The sequence below is a fragment of the Phasianus colchicus genome, chromosome 7 (genome assembly GCF_987193195.1).
Source record: "Phasianus colchicus chromosome 7, bPhaCol1.hap1.1, whole genome shotgun sequence".
Classification (NCBI taxonomy): Eukaryota; Metazoa; Chordata; class Aves; order Galliformes; family Phasianidae; genus Phasianus; species Phasianus colchicus.
Window position 1 is genome coordinate 4,971,331 of NC_143442.1, and position 13,871 is coordinate 4,985,201.

The window sequence follows — 13,871 nt, forward strand, 5'->3', positions numbered from 1 at the left end:
GGCTACATATTTTTTTTTTTTTTACATTTGCTTGTTCACAATGAAGTTTTTAGGAATCAAGGCCTTTTTTTCTAATATAGTTGTTTAATAATACCCAAAAGTACGGTAATGGGATGTATTTTGCTATATCTGGACCCAGGTGGAAGGAAATGTTCTTAAGATATCCTGAGAATTTTCATGAGTTTAATGAGAATTTTCATCTGCAGGAAGTACTATATTTTCTCTGTGCAAGCTTTCACTTTCTAAGATGATCATTTTAGCTGAAGTGTATCCTTTGCATGGAAACTTGCTTAAATCTGTTAAGTACTTAAGTTTTCAGCTTACCCAAGAAGTCCCACTGTCTAATGAAGACCTCACTGTGATGGTGAAATAGTTTAATGGCATATTCTCTGATAGTTATAAATACCAATATCAGGTAACATCACTCTGCATCAACCAAGGAGATTACCCAGAGTAGCTGAAAGCTATGTCAGATAAACATATGGGTAACTCCTAAAAATTGCATCAGTTCTCATCCCACTGTTTGATGAGACTACAATGCATCTCTAATAGAAATGAGAAGTTTCTATTCCTTCAGGCTATAAACCTGATGGAGAGCTACAAGTAACACAGAAGCAGTAAATTCTCCAAAGGATTTCCATCTTTTTTTTTTTTCCACTGGAATATGAAATGTACTTTCTGAGTTGATTTACAACTGAACAGATTTAACTGCTATAATTGCCTTCCTAAAATGTAAACCGCATGGTGTGCATCAAAGTTTTAAAGAAGCATTTGAAAATGTACCTCTTCCCAAACCAATAGACAAAGCTGTGTCGCTCATTTTCCCCAGGCTCAATTAAAACAGTATCACAGTATGTTCAGGAATGCAGTTTCTGTATTCAGCTGGAGGAGTCTCCATCTCTAGTAATGAAGAATTCTGACTTCCCAACAAGAATTGATGGAAAATATTGTCTGCAACTTGCTCCAATTTCTTTTATGAGAACATAGTTTTAGTGAACTGTGTATTTTGCAGATTAGAAATGCATTTAAAAGTGAAGGTGAAAGTAAAAGTAGGTTTTATTTTCTGCATAATGCAGTTGCTTGTGTCACAAATCATTATGACTGGGTTTGTGTGGCACCACTGATATCTTAGCTGTATCTCTTCATAGTTCAGAATTTAAGTCGTTCATCAGGATCTGGATAATTTTTTTTACTTTGTGCTCAATGTGTTCTTACGTTAAGAAAAAAAAAGAAAAAAAACAACTTTGCAGAATATTGTATAAGAGTCCAATAAAATTCTTTAGACCAGAAAAGTACACCAAAATTCTTCAAAACAGTATTTCATTTACAGTGTAGTTTTCCTCAGCATGTACATAATATACTTAGATAAGTTCTGTGAAAACATAAAAGCTTGGACTCTTTGGTACTGTGCCACAAAGTGCTCTATTCAGATGACTCCAATCAAAGTTAATTCATGCAACTAGGATAGCAATATTTTTGTAGTGAAGTAAATGTATACCTTTATAGACGAAGATAGAGACCTGCTTATCCTCTGCGTTATTGTCATCTCTTTCCCTTTGTTAGGCAAAACTTTCAAAAGTGTTCCTCCCTTCCTGCCCTCTTCTTGCCCTGTCTTCACATTTTTCATTTCTCTTGAGGCTTGAGTTGACAGCTTTAAGAACAGAATGGAAAATAGTAGTTATTTGATCTCATTGAATCTGCCCATTATACCAAGATATGAAGCAGCCAGCATTCCGTTGGTTGGTAGCATTATTTAAAGTTAAGAATGTGTACTTCTATAAAAGAGTGTCCTTCTCCCTCATCAGGAGTACTTATTCATTTAAAACACGCTTGGTTTCCATTTTTCTTCTACGATTAAATAAGTTTTCTGAGAGAGCTCAAAACTGTGCTTGAAATACAGAGTAAAGGTCATTCTGAAATATTTCTTAGACTTTGAATCTTCCTCCATTGAAGACATTTGGGAAACTTCATTTGTGTTTGCATTGTTGAATTTTAAACTCCTACTTTATTTTCTTCACAGATTTTTTTAAAGTTAATTCTACAACCACATCAAAATTTTGTCATTTGCATCTATGTGTCAGCTACTTGACTTATATGTGGGGTTGTTCCTAGAAAAGTTGTCGTCATTCTTCTGGCATTGCAATATAAATACCAAATAGCTAGGTAGCATAACCTAGCAGCAAAGGTGAAAGTATTTTAGAGCTTCTAAGAACATTTGGGAAGATCAAATTTTTTTCTAAGCTATGTAATGATTTACTGATGTTAATATATCAATATATTTCTAACCATCAGTGCTCCAGTAATGTCTTAAGTAATGTGTGTTACCCTTTCAGGATTTTCTTTGGAGGCTTCTAGGTTTTTTAATATCTGATAGCTATGTTTTTTTTAATGTTGTTTGGTTGGTTTAAATAACTAGGCTGAGAGAATACTGCATAATTGAATATCAAATGCTTGCCTTTCTGTAAGAAATAATTAGTTGGTATCCTGTGTTCAGGACATTCACCTCTGACCAGACCTGTGAATACAAGTTCAGTTACGTACAACAGTGCTGTTACAAATCTCAGTAAAGGAAGCACTGTCTTCAGGTTCATTAGCCTCCTCCTGCTATGTCTAAAAGATTGAAAAGGAGAAATTTATCTTAGCATCTTACCTTGAGTCAGTGATGTGTCTGTGCCAATAAGTATACAACAATGCATACAGAGATAAGTAAGGTGAAAACTTTTCCCATGATCATTAGGGAGGCTAGAAAAATAACTTTCCCCTACCATTTCTCTAAATGCTTTCCTATTTAATGTTTTTTTTCTTTAGACATCCACATCTCATGTTTTATCTCAATGTTTGTTAGATGTGTGATTTTGTTCCAGCAATTTCTATTTTAGTTTTATTTTCCCAAGCACCAAACTATATTCTTTAAGCAGAGGATTGCACATTGACTGATAAATTATGATTTTAAGAGTTACTTCATATGTAACAACTTGGGGAAAAAAAAAATAAAAATTGTCTAAGTAGTTTATCAAACCAGTACATTTATCCCCTAAAGGTTATTCAAGGATGTATAAACATGATTATGTTTTAAAGTACCTATTTGACAGTGATGATGCATTCATTTTGTTTTCAATTGAAAGAGAGTATTATACATTTTCATCTCTTTGTTTTTCTGTTAAATTTTAATAGGTAATTTGTGTAACTTTTTAGGTATTTATTTTGGACAGAGTGGGGACAGATTCCTTGCATAGGAAAGGCGTATTTAGATGGATCTGAGAAGGTTGTTCTTGTGAGCCTGGGGATTGTGTGGCCTAATGGGATTTCAATTGACTATGAGGTTAGTTTCTTTGTTTTCCATTATAATTTGAAATGGTTGGTATCTATTATGTTTCTTTAAAGTCAATGTCTTCCACTTCACAGCAATCTTAGTAACTCTTAATGAAATACTTGGACAAGATTTTTGATGTTTCCTTTAAAATTAATCTTTAGGAAAATAAATTATATTGGTGTGATGCTCGTACCGACAAGATAGAAAGAATTGACCTTGAGAGTGGAGGGAATCGGGAGATTGTGCTGTCAGGGAGCAATGTGGATATGTTTTCAGTTGCGGTGTTCGGAGCTTACATCTACTGGTCTGACAGGTAATTTATTTTTCATAAGCATTTGAGTCTCAAAATGTTATTTCAGTGCTAGGTGCTTCACCTTTGTAGGATTAGCCGTTCCTTAGCAAGGTCACAGAATGGATCTCAGAAAGCTGTGCAGTTTGAAAGAGAGGGTATTTCTGATACTGAAACCTAAAGCATATCAGTATCATAGATGAGAGTAGGTTTTTCACCTTCTGTTAGATGAGCTCTCCACTGCCCTTCAGTCATTTGTTTGGTGTGAAGTAGTTGAGGATTGTTGATCAGACATCTTCAACTTTTTTGACAGAGCACATGCAAATGGCTCTATTAGAAGAGGCCACAAGAATGAGGCCACGGATGCTGTGACCATGAGGACTGGCCTTGGAATAAACCTGAAGGAAGTGAAAGTCTTTAATAGAGCACGAGAGAAAGGTTGGCTGTTCTTAAGGATAATATTGTTTCAATATCAACGGTGGTACTTTTTATGTATATTAAAACATATAAAAAGTTAAATACTCACTGATTAATGGCAATAAATTTTATTATATCTCCATTTTTTTCTTAGAGTATTTTTTTTAGCTAAGATTTATTTACTATGAAAATATGTAGAAAAGTTTCTTGTAAAACCCTCCGAGCATTTTGAGGAGAAAGTCTGAAATCAAAATACTGCCCCTCATTCCCTTTTTTTTTTCTCCTGAAAGCACCCAAGTCTTAGGAATGAGGTGGACCTTGAACTGTGCTTTAGAGAGCAGCAGTATCAGGCTGTCTCACATTTCTGTTGGAAAGCAGTACATATTTTCACAGCTAGAAAATCTCAGTCTCTCAAATACTTATTTCCTGAGATTTCTTGGTCTTGAGTCCAGCTTTTTTGTGTGGGAATACTTGTAAATAGTTAGATATCATTTATATTTAATTTGCTTTGCAATTGAATAGACAATTTCATATACTGACTGAGAGTATGGTAGAAATGGATTAATTTTATGCCCCACTAAGTAGGATCTTTCTTTTAACTATTTTTTTCTCCTCAAATTTTAATTCTGAAGAGGCTTTAAAAAGCAAAGACTTTTGTGAGAAAATAGCGACAAAAGTTTATCACCTTTGTATGCAAAATGTATTTGTTTCTGTGAGCTAATGTCATTAAAGTCTATCAAAAATGACATTTCCTTAGAGCTGCTAACGATGAAATTTAAAGTATGTGTTCAAAAACACTGAAAAGGAAAATGCTACTTGAAAAAGATGTTTTTTAAGAAGATATTTGTGATAGGAATATAATTCTAGTGTTGGTAACACTCAACACTTGTTTTAATCACAGCATCACATATCTGATGATCAAGTTTTTATATACATCTTTCCTAAATAACTGCATCAAATATAAAATGTAAAATAAATCTGCATTTTGACAGACCTATTTAAAAGTCAGCAAAAAAAAATGTTTCAATTTTTTTCTCAAATGAATTTGAATAAGTTTGCGAACAGTGAACATATTTGTATTTTGCAAAGGAGTTCTACAAGTATTTTCACAGTTTTGTAGACATTATTTGTGGATAGTAAATGTCCACAGAAAGAATGGATGTTATTGCTTTTAACAAGGCTAGAAATAGTTAATGTCTGCTTGCTTGGAAGGGCCCTCTGTATAGAATTAAGAAAATGGAGCAATTGGATAAAAATATGTAATGATTTTTATTAATGGCTTGACAGATTTGGTTGCATTAGGAATGGGAGACATGGTTACTGAGGCTAAAAAAAAATTTGATGTTAGTTCGAAAAACATAACTGAATGAGTTTTTAATACATTTTTCAAATTTTACTAGGGTACAAATGGTTAATGTCTTTGGGAGGGGCTGTCAGTGAGCCAGGAGGACAAAAGGGAAAAAAACAGGTGAAAAATATTTTTGGAATGTTTTTTTTCTGTATCACTCTATTATATTTTATCTATGTATACTTTTAATTTTGCTGAATTAGAAGTAGGTAATATTTCTTAAAAAAGGAAAAGGAATTAGCTAGTTGACCTTTTATTAAAACAAATAAATAGAAAAATAAGCAAACAAAACCAACAACAACAACAACAAAAACACAAAAAACCCACACAAACAACCTGTGCTGATTGTCAAGTGATCAATGCTTTTTTTTCAAACACCTGTTTTATCTTTTCTGATGAGCCAGTCCTGCTGCAGTGCTACTCTTGAGGATAGTCATTCTTTAGTTGTATTCTACACATGTGAAAGGATGTGCCCTAATTAATCTGTTTTCATAACTGGCTGGTTTTACAGATACTTACAGCTGGTGAACTGTGGAAGCGCTGAAGTTTACAAGAGAGATTGTAGAAACTTTAGGATCTCTTCCATGTATTTGCCTTTCTCTTCTCAAACTCTCAAATCCTTCCAAACAGATATTAACTTTTCTAGCCTAATAAAGCTTCAAAAGTGTTTTTAAAAGAAACCACAAGCAAAAATATGTGCAGATAATTCTTCACATATTTTTGCATGACTATAGTGCAACATTTCTCATAATTTTGTCAAAATTCAACACTGCTAATGTTAACTCTCATTCCCCATTGCTTTTACTTAAACGTATCTTGAAATGTAGCAGTTAAAAAATTCAGTCAATGGTACTTTCAGTCACTACATGTTCCCTGACAATGATAATGGTTTTCTACCAGAAACTATTTGAAGTGTGTGGGTTTTTTCTCCTTCACTATCTAGAAAAATTTCAGAAATGGGAAAATGACTATACTGAGAGAGCCGAGTTGTTGTATGGAAAGTGCTGTCAGAAATAAAAACTAACTTATCTGAACTAACTATAATTGTATTTCATACATAGTCCAAAAAATACGAAGGTAAATAGATCTTAATTATTGACAATTACTGCAATTTTAAATATTGCTTGTAACAAGTGTAGTTTATGTCACTGAAGTTACTAATGTGACAATGATTATTTAATAGTATACTTTGTCAGAGAGTAAGTTTTTAAAGTCACGTTTTAGAGTAAATTAAAACAAAAACGTCAGGAAACATTTTTATTAAGAACAGAGAATAAAAGGGAACATTTTTATACCTGTTTTCATTTTGATAGAAATTAAAAACAGTACAGTATTGTGATGGTATCCAAATTTGTCTCTTTGTCAGTAACAGGTGTTTTAAAAAAAATTCTCTCAAAACACTTGGAACAACTCATAATGGTCTCTATCCAAGTCTTCTATCTGAACACAGAGGAAAAATCTATTTATTTTCTTTTTATAAAGTATGTAGTTTTGTTAATTGGGAGAATATTCATTACATTTCCTCATATATTGTATACTTAAAAATTGGCTTTAGTTCATTGTTGAAGTTATTCTTTACTGCTTTGGCTTTCGGTTCACTTGTATTGTAGAAAAAGCTTAAGAGAAGAATTCTTGAAATTAAAGAAATGACATTTTGATTTACATTAGCTAAAGGTAACAGTATAAAGCAATTTTTTTCTTTTTTTTCCCACACAGGTACTAATGTTTGTGCCAAGAATAACGGTGGATGTCATCAACTGTGTCTTTATCGAGGAAATGCACAAAGAACTTGTGCGTGCGCACATGGCTATCTTGCAGAAGATGGAATTACCTGCCTAAGACATGAAGGTTACCTCTTATATTCAGGAAGGACAATATTAAAAAGTATACATCTTTCAGATGAAAACAACTTAAATTCACCAGTAAGGCCATATGAAAATCCAGAGTACTTCAAAAATGTGATCGCTCTTGCTTTTGACTACAGTCTCAAAGGAAGAGGTACTAATCGGATATTTTTCAGTGATGCACACTTTGGAAATATACAAGTTATTAATGACAACTGGGCTGGCAGAAAAGTGCTAATAGAAAGTAAGTAAATTTTATTTGCCAAAATATTTTCTTTTAATAACCCTTATTAAATGAAAAGTTGTTTAAAAATAAGGTTGACTTCATACTTGTGAAGTCATTAAAATGTTGACTTGATAGGGAAAAACTATAACTAAAGTTTTACTGTATATAGGCATGTACCACAACTATTACCATTTGTACCTCAGTGTGTCCAGCTACCCTTGTAGTCAGCTCAAGAAAAGTGATAGGAAAAGCCAAACTCCAACCTATAAAATTGCTCTTTTTTACAGAGAGGCTTACTGAGTAACTTCAGATGTTCACCATGCCTTCAATCACCACAGTAGTAGGGAAAGTTCTCTGAAATTTGACTTTATTTTTTGCCTCTGAATACTTGAAGCCTGTAGCTGCTCAAGGAATCATCATCAACATCATCACTAAGTCTAGTTTAAGTTTGCCTTGGTAAAACTTGAAATTGAGGCATTTGAGGCCATATGAGAAATAAAGCCTAAGAATAAAAATCTAAAAATCAGACTAATAAAACTATAAATTGTATAATCTTATGTCACCTTGCATTTCTGTTTGGATGTAATTTTTCTAAAATAGACAGTGTCATTCATCTGTAAGCATATATTTACAGTTTCTTCTCTTCTTCGATTGTTTTGGTAGCCCTTTTCTGTAATGTTTGAAGTGTTATATCATTTTTTCTTCCTGTGTGATAATTATCATCTCAGTTTCTGATGTCATAAAATTTGCATTGCTGCATTTAGGTATTTGAGGGAAATATTAACAGGACCAAAGAGAAACAGGAAAACATGGAAGTATATTTGGTGTAGAATGCTACCATGTGTTAACAGGAATATTTTTAGAGAAGAAAGAAGCAAATGGCTGAAAACTGGTGAAATACTGTTCTAGAACTTATAATTGTTATCATTATGCACGTCTGTCTTGTGGTTTTGGAAAGGTATTCCTGGTAATGGAAACTGCTGATACTGAGTGGAAAAGCATTTTTCAAATATGATACATCACCTTTATTTTTTTTAATCTTATTTTAATTTTATGTGTGCATATTTCAGAGGAGTTAATATATCCATATTGAGATACAAAAGAGAGAAACTTAACAATATTGTTAAGATGTATTCATTACTCTTAGGAAAGAATTAAGACCTAGGGATTCAGAGCTGAGATTAGCTGTACGTGAGACAACCACTCACCTGTGTGGGGATAATACAGCACTATCTTAACTTAGGTTTTACAAGATACGATGAAAATTATTACATGGGAAATGATTGGAGAATTCTAAATTTAAAATAGACAGGAAAAAGTGATGAAGCAGCAGTGCAGATACATTTGAAAAGGACAATAAACTATTCCTCATTACTTTATGATTGGCTGTTGTGTAAGAACTAAAAGCATTCCACAGAGCACAGCTAAGAATTACACTTTTAGGAAATAGTTAGGAAGTGTTTCTGCTTGTAATCTTAATATGCCTCATTTCATTTTTCATTATCAGATTCAGCACGCTGAATAATTAAATGTCAGATGAAATGTTGTGCTCTTCCAAAAATGTATTGTATATGCTTAGGATATAGCTCTGAAAAAACTTGTTTTCTAGAGTGTTTCAGGTTTTTTGTTTGTTTGTATTTGTAAATAGAAGGATTATCACATCCCAGTATACGTAACTTTACTTTTCTCCTTTGTGTGTTTTAAAACCTCTTTATATTGAGTCATTGATTTTAAACTGATGTTCTTTGATCACTTCTCCTTTCTTTCCACAATCAGAGACTTTCTATCCCTGTAAACAGATAACAGGTTGATGAGTTCCCTGATACCACAGTAGTATTTGACTAACAGTGATACCTGAAGAGGAAAAAAGATGATGCTAAAACTCCTTGACAGCAGGCTTTGCGTTTGCTATATGACAGAACGTTTTCTCATTTCCATGTTGGCTGTATATGATTAGAAAGAAATTATTGAATGGAATCCAGTTGACAGATTTCAGTAATTGTTTTGTTTTAAAATAACATATTTGACTTGCATTTTGCTAACTTTTTTCCTCCTAAATGATAGTAGGCATTTTTGGCAAATTCCCTTTATTGGAAAGGTATGCAAAACCACATGAGTGTTACCTGGTGTGATTCTTACACATGTATGACTTCTTTCCACCTCATTAAACTGAGATCTACAAATCAGACCAAATCTTACTCAGTATTTAAGTCAAATAATGAAAATAGAATACATTATTTGCAAGATATTACTGTCTCAGATTTTTAGTTCAATATTGTAGTTCTTCTACTCATGAAGAACCCATTAGCTGATGTGTTTTTACCTCACTGAAATCAGATATGCCATTCAAACCCAAGACATTATTAAATTTTTCTGCACACTAAAAACAGAGTTAAGATATATAAAGAGCCCTTTATTAAACAGGTTTCCAGTTCACAAAAAACAGATTTACAACTCACAAGCAACCCATTATCTAATATGTTTTTAGCTCACTGAGAATAGATTTACTACCCAGAAACAACCCATTATCTAACATGTTTCCAGTTCACTGAAAACAGATTTACAACCCATACGCAAGCTATTATCTTACATAGTTCCGACTCACTGAATATTGATTTAGAATTCATAAACAACCCATTATCTGACAAATTTTCACCTCACTGAACAGATTTGCAACTCATAAACAACCCATTAGCTAACACATTTTCGGCCCTGGGAAAGTAAATTTACGGCATATAAACAGCTTGTTCCAGTTCACTAAAAACAGAGTTGAGACTCACCAATAACCCAGTACCTGGTAGAGTTCAGTCTTAAGCAGGAAGGAGCAGTGACAGGAAAAAAAAATAACAAAAGCAAGCAACAGTGTACCATGTGCACAGTATGTCATAACTTAATATCTTTATTTCTGTACAGCATAGGGTTTTAGAATAAGTGTTTTGAATTTTATTTTGTCAGTCAGTTAGTAGGGACTTTCTGTAAGTAACTAGATGGAGTTAATCTTTCTTGATCACTGATTGGAAAAAATTTACCTTCTACTGTCTGTGATTTCTGATAAATTCTTTTGGATAGTGATTTGTCTAACCATTGAGTATTGCTTATGTGTTTTCTTTTCATTGTAGCATCATGCGGAGTTTAATCCAGTCAGTGGACATGTTTTTGAAGTTGCCACTATAGTCTATTCTATGTTGTGGCATGGCTACCGTCTAAATAATCTGATTAGATTTTGGTGTTTCCTTTCAAAGAAGAATGCAAAATCTTATATTTTATTGTATGTTTTTGCTTTAAGTAGGCGCTTTGGAGGTATCAGACTATGGAGAAATGAGTGGTATGTACTTTGTGGTCTCACTCATTAATTTCTTCTTAATCTTCCACTTTTTAATTGCGAATATTACTCTTATAGTTAGGTTATAATGCTTCTGCTTCTTACTTTTGACTTAAGCTAGCAATATTTTTGTCTGGTTTTTGTGTCCTGTTGTGCTGTAAAATCTTCAGGAGCCTGTTAAAGCATACTGCGTTTATTTGCATAGCTTTGGGAATTAATGGTAGTCCTGTATGAAACAAAACATGGTCAAAGGCATTGCATTTGGAAAATTCATCCTGATACATCCTTTCTAGGTTAAAATGAAGTAATGGAACATTATACAGAAAGAACAGAAAAGAAAGAAGTCACAAAAAGTTAAAGGCACAGGGTTACATAAGGAGGTGTATGGAAATCTGACTTGTTTAGATTGCTGCAGGTTATCTCATTTGAAACAGTAGGGTTTATTCTCAGAATAAGCTCAGAGAGATTCTACACTACTTTTCTTTCCTGTTAAACATTTGTAGACTGAACAATAGTGTCATTTCAAATTTCTGAGCTTTTCTATATTATTCAAACGAGAACATACTTCATATATTTTTATCGGAGTGCATATGAAGTACTTCCAGTTTTATGGATCTAAATAGATATCTATCAAAAAATAATTTTAGCATAGTTTGAAAATGAAAAAGTCTCAATGGAAACAAACACGTATTTTATATAAAGGATTTTTAAGATTACATGCTTACTCCTTCTCATACCACGTCTTCCATTGACTAGTGTTTATTTTTTCAACTAAGAAAGTGATGTTGATTTTCTTTTTAATGGTTCTCAGAGAAGAGAATCTTTTTCTACATGGAATTGGAGGTTTCAGTTTGACCCCAAGAAAGGAAAAGGAAGATGGTATACTATTCATAAGGTGGTAGATTCTTTGTGGTTTTGATGGAGCTAATAATTAGTTGGACCATGAATATCAATTGTATTCTTGCCTTTACATTTCCCAGTACTGAATGCAGTCCCCTTTTTTGTTTATGTAGAGGTTTGAGATAATTCCAAAATTTGCCTACCTGTGTCTGTAGAAGAGTGCAGCACTGAAGTAGATTTAATGTACAGGTGCAATAGTAGAAAGAAACTAAATGAAGAAATTTGTAATAGAGGACTAAATAAGGAAAAGGGGAGGAAAAGCAAAATAAAGCAAATCAGAGGAAACAGTACTAAGATGATATATTTCCAGTATAAGCTGTTTCTTTTCTGTGTAAACAATGACATTAAGACATTTTGCTGGCGTAACATCCTCAGTATAAAGGGAAGGTGTTATGTGAAAAAATGCTGCTTCTGTTTTGAACTTCAGGAACTAGTGACTATAGAAGGCAAAAATTTATTCACTGCTAACATAATGTGTCAGATCCTGTGATGTATTGTAAGGCTTTTTGCAGGCTGAATCTTTTAAAAGTGCTCCAGTGTTCGTTACTATTCTTTCTAACTAAATGGGTCCAATTTAACTGTCAAAAAGGCATTTATATTCCCATTTCTCTTACAAAGCTTTAAATTTGGCACACTGTATCAGGTCCTTTTAGTTGTTTAACTTTCTTTGCTGAGACAGAAATTTTTAATCTGTTAAAAATAAATATCTTAATATTGTTGCTTTTCATTTTGTAAATGAATTGCATTCATTCTAACTGTATATGATACAATCCCAATGACTTTCAATTTTTAATAGAGGAAAAGTGAGAGGCTATTATAAAGCCTGAGACATTTGAGTAGTAAAATCTAAAGCTATTATTACGACTGCTGCTTTATTTGCAGAAACTAAGATGTGTGGTTTATCATCTTTTGTTTCTGTACGTGGTTGCGTACTGTGATTAATGGATAGAATTTACAATGTGTACAGTAAATAATTTACTATAGAGGGATAAAGTTTCAAACTTTATACATAACAGTTATTCTAGAAGTATATATTTCCTAAATTTTATGGTATGAAACTCAAATGTATTCATAATGGGAACTGACGTATGCTGATCTCTCAGTTCAGAATGTCACTAGCGTTTCCATGTTCAGTATTCAGGAAAGGTGCTGTTTGCCTATTAAATCTGAGATGATTCATGAAGAGTTGAAACAGTTTGTGACTACTTTAACTTTCCACATTGCCCTTTAAATTTTTACTGATGTAAATTTTTACACATGCAAATATTTGCATCAGCAGCTGTGGCTGCTTTAATGCAAACCCATATTATGGTTTACACAAGAATGTAAGAATTCATTTAATAAATCATTGTTATTCTTAATACCAAGCACCTAAGTTGATTTTTAAATGCCGTTTATCACATAAAATTATGACCATACTCTGTATCATGGTTTGACTTGTGTGTTTCTCTGTTATGCAGATATTTTTTGTATATGCTGTTAACTGAGAGCAGAAGAGAAACCCAACATATGTAAACAAAGTTCCGAAACAAACATACTGTTCCCAAAATTATTATTTCTTGAGTTTAAAATAATTGATTGCATGTTCCATACACATTCAGGTAAAAATGACTAGAATCTTAGTGTTTTTTTGTGAATTTCTGAACTCATCTATTTGATTCAGATGCTAAATTTCATAGTGAAATGTAGAAAACGTTACAGTGCTCATAGCTGACAAAAAAAATAAGTAATCTAAAATGTGAAAATCTGTTATGAATCACCTCTTTATTGACCTGAAAGTTTTACAGCGCTCTGCTTGGGTAACTGAAAATGTTTGTAATAGCAAATATTTTATGTCTTGGTCTCCATGAAGAAACTGAAAATGAATGGAATGTTCCATGAACACTGTACAATTTGCTGACTGATTCTTTCAGTCTTTGCTTCTGATTTCTCTATCCTGTTTGTATTATCTGCACTCCATAGGTCATTGAGTCCTATGTTTGTGAGCATGCTAGTTTTCACTGAGTGTTGATGGGTGACACCCAGCTGCACATGCCTTCCCCAGCTCCAAACTAAGATTTACCAGCCTTGACCCACTGACAATCAGTATCCAATGTCCTTCCTTATACAGAAATGTCCATCTATCCTATACTTACCCACTGTTTAGTTAGCTGATGTAGATATGATAGAAATCCGTTGTGTTCCTTTCCGTTGGATGATTTAATCACGTAAG

General features: G+C 33.0%; 1 protein-coding gene across 3 annotated transcripts in view; it reads left to right on the plus strand.

The window, feature by feature from the left end:
* The window catches only part of LRP1B (LDL receptor related protein 1B), a 591,311-nt gene that overhangs the window by 460,058 nt on the left and 117,382 nt on the right, over positions 1 to 13,871 (plus strand). For all 3 annotated transcript variants that reach the window (XM_090143529.1, XM_090143530.1, XM_090143531.1), the window contains exons 38-41: positions 3,196 to 3,322; positions 3,475 to 3,626; positions 3,916 to 4,040; positions 7,084 to 7,455. In XM_090143529.1, the coding sequence (XP_089999655.1) occupies positions 3,196 to 3,322; positions 3,475 to 3,626; positions 3,916 to 4,040; positions 7,084 to 7,455 (776 nt within the window). The remainder of the gene's footprint in view (positions 1 to 3,195; positions 3,323 to 3,474; positions 3,627 to 3,915; positions 4,041 to 7,083; positions 7,456 to 13,871) is intronic.